The 7192-nt window shown below is 36.2% G+C and overlaps 1 protein-coding gene across 1 annotated transcript; it reads left to right on the plus strand.

Moving 5' to 3' along the window:
- The first annotated feature begins 5333 nt into the window (after positions 1–5333).
- LOC123685023 (helix-loop-helix protein delilah-like) lies at positions 5334–6416 on the plus strand. Its single transcript, XM_045624578.1, has one exon. The coding sequence runs from the start codon at positions 5461–5463 to the stop codon at positions 6130–6132; it is 672 nt and encodes a 223-aa protein (XP_045480534.1). The 5' UTR covers positions 5334–5460; the 3' UTR covers positions 6133–6416.
- Positions 6417–7192: the final 776 nt, after the last annotated feature.

Genomic DNA, 7192 nt, shown 5'->3' on the forward strand with positions numbered 1-7192 from the left:
CTCATATTGCCAGAGTTAACTTTTTCGAAGCGACCCATGTGAATATTTTGCCATGGCCGCTCAGATCCCCTGATCTTTCGCCCTTAGAGCATCTTTGGGACCCCAGCCCTAACAGACTTTGGCGCCTCTGAGACATGAAATACAGGTGGCCTTGGATAGTATCCCTCAAGAAGAAATAGACCATCTTATTGCATCAATGTCGTGACGTGTTGGGAAGTGTATAGATAATCGGGGTGAATAAACACATTTTTAACAAATTTACTGAAAAAAATTTAATACCCTTCGTTTTTTTCTCCAAATTTCAATCATTTACTCCTTGCCATACTATCTATGGATTACCAAAAAAAAAATTCAAAATTTAAACAGCTCCTTCTGGGTGTTGCAGTTTCTTTGTGAGTTAGTATATATTGGTAAGGTATTAAATGTGCATAGATTGAATCTATTAAATGTATATTATGCAGCTAATTATATGCAGTATATTACAATTAGTAAGATATCGAAAAAACTCGAAATTTCATTTGATTACCATTAAAAACCAAACTTGTTTCAGGAAACTGAAAAATTAATGAAAATATAGAGTACTTCAAGAAGTGATCCATCTAATAAAAACAAATGAAGGTCCTAATTGGTTTGAATTTGAATAATAATCATATATGCTACATGAAATATTTTTGCCAGGGTCAAATGGCAAACTGAGACCCCCAAAACTACATATTTTGTTCTTCATCGAATCTTATCCCATTTCGAATTTGATGTACGAAGGATCTGTGTGTGGTCAATAAAAGTCGACTGGAGAAGTTCAGGTATTATGGGTTTATTGAAGATATTGGCCAGCATTCCGATAATGCTTAGGCATCGCCGTACTCAAAAAGAATCCAGCCATTGTTTTTTGCAGTTGGCATCTGCGGTAATGGTAATCGATTCAGTTAAATCGATTCATTTAATTCAAAAAATTCGTTCAGTAATGGGACAAGTCTTCGCCGATGATTAACTATAAGCGTCACCTTGGAAATTACGGATCGAAAATATCTGTCCGTTATTTCGCATAAAAACAGATGATACCGGTTCGGTTCTCGAAGAGGACACTTTATATTTTTCTATTTACTGCCTTGGGGACAAATGCAGGACTTCGAGGAAGGAATTAGTGCCAAGAAGGTATCCTGCTGGAATGCAGGATTGAAATTGACCCTTCTGCCACCAAATATTTGTGGTGATACTTCTCTGTGAATATCTCATAGAAGGTGCTCAATTACCAAAAATATTGAGCAAGGAATGAAATTCAAAGGTGTACACTTAGTTTTCTCACTAGATTCTTCAATGCATATTCATTTTGATTCTGTGCTGAAATCGCTTGATCTATTCTTTCAATTTTTGGAAGAAACCTGCGTATGGTAGTTTAGAAAAAACTTTCTCTATTTCAGTATCATTATGAGTTCATTTCAGTTCTAAAGGGTGTTTTTTTTAGAGCTATAGAAATTCAAATTGCAATAAAACAACGATGGATGATTCGATTGACATGAATTTTATTTATCCGCAAGATAATCTTGTGGCTTTACATTTTAAATATGATTTCTGGCATATGACCGCCACGGCTGGCTCGGATGTAGTCCAATCTGGATGTCCAATTTTCGATGACTTTTTCCAACATTTGTAGCCGTATATCGGCAATAACAAGGCGAATGTTGTCTTCCAAATGGTCAAGGGTTTGTGGCTTATCCGCATAGACCAATGACTTTACATAGTCCCACAGAAAGTAGTCTAGCGGTGTTAAATCACAAGATCTTGGAGGCCAATTACAGGTCTAAAACGTGAAATTAGGCGGTCACCAAACGTGTCTTTCAATAAATCGATTGTGGCACGAGCTGTATGACATGTTGCGCCGTCTTGTTGGATCCACAGCTCCTGGACTGATTGTTCAATTCAGGAATAACAAATCTAGTAATCATGGCTCTATACCGATCACCATTGACTAACGTTCTGGCCATCATCGTTTTTGAAGAAGTACAGACCAATGATTCCACCAGCCCTTAAAGCGCACCAAACAGTCAGTTTTTCTGGATGTAACGGTGTTTCGACATACACTTGAGGATTAGCTTCACTCCAAATGCGGCAGATTTGTTTGTTGACGTAGCCATTCAACCAGTGCGCTTCATCGCTAATGGACGTAGTATTCCGCACAGAACCATTATTTTCGAAAAAAAATTGCACTATTGGCAAGCGTTGTTCAGGCGTGAGTCTATTCACGATGAATTGCCAAACCAAACTGAGAATAAATCACTTGACAGCTGTTAAATCGATCGCTATCTTGAACATGAATGCCAACTTAAAATTATATACCTCGAAAAAAAACACCCGTTAAAAACAGTGCTGTAATGAACTCATTACAGTTATATTATTCATTTTGCGGTTGTCTATACTGACTTTCAATCCTATCAAATTTCAACAAACGTCAATAATTGTCAATATAATATAATTTGGATATAGTGAAATGAGCTGCAACATTTTTCGCAATTTCTCTTAATTCGTGTGGTGTTAATTGATTTCATCAGACATAATTCACGAATTTAATGCGTAATTGTTCATAGGAAGAAACCTTCACGATTTTCTTCTCCAAATTCAATCATTCACTCCTTGCTATACTATCTATATTTACAAAAAAAAAAAATTTAAACAGCTCCTTCTGGGTGTTGCAGTTTCTTTGTCAGTTACTTAATTTCTGTAATGTTCCTCATGTTGATCTCAAAAATTTTTTCAGTAAATTCCATTGCACTTATTCTCATCATGAATGTTTTCGTTAATATTTAAGACACCATTGCAACACCTCAACTCGAACTAAATTACTCTCATCGATGGATACGTAGGAATCCAAGGGACCAACAATACACAGTCCGTCTGACCTATCTATTCCCGCACCGTACAATGCCCATCGACTCTACCTCGACGGAACTGTCGAAGACAAAAGTAAGCCGATTTCAAATTCAATTCGAATGGATTTCCCAGAATTAATTGTCCAGGCTTTCCTTTCTTTTCGCGGGCGGCTCATCTGAAGACGCACTTATACAATATAAACGGACTCATTGAAAATTGTTGGTTAAGAGTTTATATTGTATGCAAATGGAGCAACATTCCTGCTACCATTACGAAAAACAATCAACCTCTAAAATCCCCGGTGAAGCATCAGCCGAACTCAATTTATTTTGTTTTTGTATAATCTCGATTGTTACTGTTGTGTACAATGTATATATTCAGAAACGAGTGCAATGCTCGCATAGCCTTTAGTCCAGGAGTGTTGAGAGTGCGCTTCTTCGCTCTTGTCATCGTTTGTAGTGCTTTTGCAGAGGGCGTTCAAGATTGAGAACATACTCGATTCTTTTCGTCAATGATATAAATGACAGCAGAATCTGAGAACGATATATAAAAGGAGGTAAAATAAATATGAAAAAACAATTGAATAAATAGCAACAACAAGTGAATGAATGGAATGAAATTACAATGACGATGACAAAGCAAGAATTTGGGAAGAAGGAATCACTACTAATGAAAAAGAAGAAGAGTACCAAAGCAAATATGGAATTTTACTGTAATAACTATAATTTGCAGCATTTTGCTGTTCAGTATGGAATTGAAGAGTGAATGATAGAAATTCATGAAAAAAAAACACAGAATGTGGCAATGGAGAAAGAAAACGACGATGTCTAGCTCATTTTGTTCTATACAGTCCAGAGAACATAAAAAAATAGGATAATATTAGAAGTTATCAAAAAATATGATGGATACATTACTGATACAGTGGATAAAACCTCTTTTCCATGATAAATATCTGTGAAGGAAATAAACGAGGGAATGAATAACTGCATTTATAAATTTCAGTTGGATCGGATGGGTATTTTTTCGATTAACGAAGAAACCAAACTTCACTCTGATACCATCAAACAGATTTCTCACATTTCAGACCGTTCATGACTTAAAATTAGGTTGAAATGATAGCCTATTGCTCTCTAAAATTTAATTTGAAGTAATAAGAGAAATAATAAAGAATTTACGAATAGCATGAGTTACAGAGAGAAATAAGTATCCTTAAAGATATGAAGCAAACATATTATTCTTTCTCAAGCACGAAAATGACAAATCTTGCTTGTTAATGTTGGAGTTGATTTGAAGTTATATTTATCATTTCGAAGAGAGAATGTTGTTTGCCAAGAAAATATCAATATTCTCCAACCTAATTGTAACTACTATTATATTCTGATCGGATTTTGATCAGAAAAGAAATTTGTCGCAAGAACAATGAATTTGAAAGCTCATAATTTGTCTATTTTAAACCGGAAGAAGTGAACTTTCCTATTTCACACATCTGTCAAATGTGGAACTCTAGTCAATTTTTGACATCATTATTCAATGGATCTGGTCCTTACTTGTAGATATTCGAATAAAATGAAATAATTGAATGTAAATTTGGCCTGAGAAAGCCAAATTCTTGTCGAAGCAATTGTTTTAATATCGAAATATTTGTGGAAATTATTTTGTTTCATTTTATTCAGATATCAACGATACAGAATTTGACTATTGACTCTGATCGGCCTATCAAGTACGATGTTTTCAGATTTGTGAATGAGGACCAATAGACAACCGAATAGGACAGCGAGACCACGTGAAATTCGGTAAAATTATCGTGAAAATTTAATAAATATGTATTGACTCTGCATGATCGAAAGGTGGCGTTACTCTCCACGCGTCACACTCTAGCGCGCCACCGGTCTCGCCAAAAATAGCTGAAATTCACCAGTAATTACTAGATTTAGTTAATTCGATGATTGTTCGATAATATTTGTGGAGTTTATGCCCAGAAATTCGTTGTCGTTTGTATTGTAAAATCCAATGAGTGTTTCAACTCACGAAATTTCAAGCAGAATTTTTTCTGCGATATTGAAAACCATTATAAAAAACAAAATTTAAATGAACTGACAAAATTGACATAATATGACGTTCAAACTACGTACGACAATAAAGGATATTTGTGCTCATTTAGTGACATAAACGATAAAGACAATTCGACCATTTTCATAGAATTCTTTCCATAATTTCGATGATAGAAAAACACTACCCTATCCAACGACCGTAACATGCACCGTAACAACCCCCAAACCCAGAGTTTGCTGACCCCTACAGCATCCGAAGCGGAGGACCAATAGACAACCGAATAGGACAGCCTAGCGATATCCAAACCACGTGAAATTCGGTGGTACCGGTCCTAAAAGTGTTAATCACACGTACATAGGCGAAGATCGGCGGGATAAAGATGATGCGGGAGGACAGAAAACACCGCGACTAGAGATAGTGGGAGAACAGATAAACTCAACCTACCGACTTCAGATCCTCCAGTGTCCGTCGACCGGTCCAGCGCTCAGCATCACAGTTTCGTCCCTCACACAACTTGCGCCGGTGTTTCACGTAGTGAGAATGATCGAATTCGAGGAGTTATCTGAAAGACTCGGTCTTCTCTCTGATCTTAACACGGATTCGAACAACAACAGTGATTCTAGTGAGATAAAATCTAAACGCGGTGAGAAATACTCCCTAAGGCCTAGATCCGCGAAGAAGCGACACCACGACGAAGATTCTGATGAAATCATTAGCATACCGACGAAATCTAGTAGATCCAAGGGTTCCAGGCCTAAGCAGAAGCCAGCACCTTTGAGCAAGTACAGGAGGAAAACTGCTAACGCTAGAGAAAGAAGCAGAATGAGGGAAATAAACCAGGCCTTTGAGACGTTGAGGAAAGTGGTACCGCAGATGTCAGTCACCCATGAGACCAACGAGAAGCTGACGAAGATCATGACGCTACGGTTAGCAATGAAATACATATCTACCCTTAGTTCCGTGTTGAACCAAGAGTCGGATAATCCAGAATCCCTGCCTTCTTCCAGCGACCTGGATTGCTCTTGGTTGGAATCTGACGGAGAGTCTCTTCCTCTGGACAGCGACTTCTCCGACCACTCCTTAACTCACGCAGATTTCGCTCTGGATTTCCCAGACGACTCCCTCACTTCTGTGGACTTTTCCTCGCCTTTATCGCCTGATTTTTCGCACCACTTAAGACAGTTTGACCCCCTACTTTCGGGTTTCAGTTAACTAAGTTTGACGATTGTACATATTCCGTCCAGTTCACGTGCCTAGTTATTTTATTATTTATAAAATTTTAGAGAGTGTATATATTTATTTTTTATATCTTAATTCATTTTTTTGATGAAGATAGTGGCATTTTGATTCAAGAGTGTATTGAAGAGGAGACTGTTGTACGTAAATATTTTAGTTGCTATATTGTGTATTATTTTGTCTAAGATTTTTCGAGAAAAAGTCTGTTCCTATGTGAAAGGTAAAGAGTGTTATTATATTGAATATATTTTATTATTTTAGTATTTTGTTTTATTTCAATTTGTCTCCAGATATTCATTTACTCAGGTGAGTTAATTTGTTCATTCTATTATTTTCATCATTATATTCCTATCGTTATAAGAAGAATTTATGTCACAACGTTAGATGTTTCATTTTGGACTACTAGTAGATTCAGATCGATAATGTTATTGATTGAGTGACATTGAATATTTTTCGAAAATGTAAGCCCTCTCATATCTTAATTTCCGAAAATGTTTAATGTGTTTTGAGCTGAATTTCCCTCAAGTAATAACCTTAACCATTAACATCATTGATTATTGTCCCACCCTCATCACAAAATTGAGGAATTGATAGCGAAACCAGAATTTTCATTCATTACGTATATTCTTTTATAATTTCTGACCAAAATCTGTGGGAACCATTGATAACCATGATAGGGGAAAGTGCATTCATATATATCGTATGATAGATACATCGCAATTTTTGGTTTCTAGTTCTTCAAAAAAACACTGCAAATTCTTAACGAAGATTGATCATTTACAGGTTGACTGCATTCATTTCAAATGTAATGATTTCTTCAGATTGAATCCTTGCTTGAAGGTATATTGAAGCTACTCACTCATTTCTACAATTGTAGAGGATTTTTGAATTAAAGCTGTTTTATCGATTTAACGACCTTCGTAGTTCCTAGCAAGCATATTATTTTGAGATCTCTTGGGATCAGAAGTTAGCTCGATCGAATTTAAATATCGACCTTTTCTACACAAAAGAAAACGCTCATTTACTTCATTCACAA

Source organism: Harmonia axyridis, chromosome 7, assembly GCF_914767665.1.
Source record: "Harmonia axyridis chromosome 7, icHarAxyr1.1, whole genome shotgun sequence".
Lineage (NCBI taxonomy): Eukaryota > Metazoa > Arthropoda > Insecta > Coleoptera > Coccinellidae > Harmonia > Harmonia axyridis.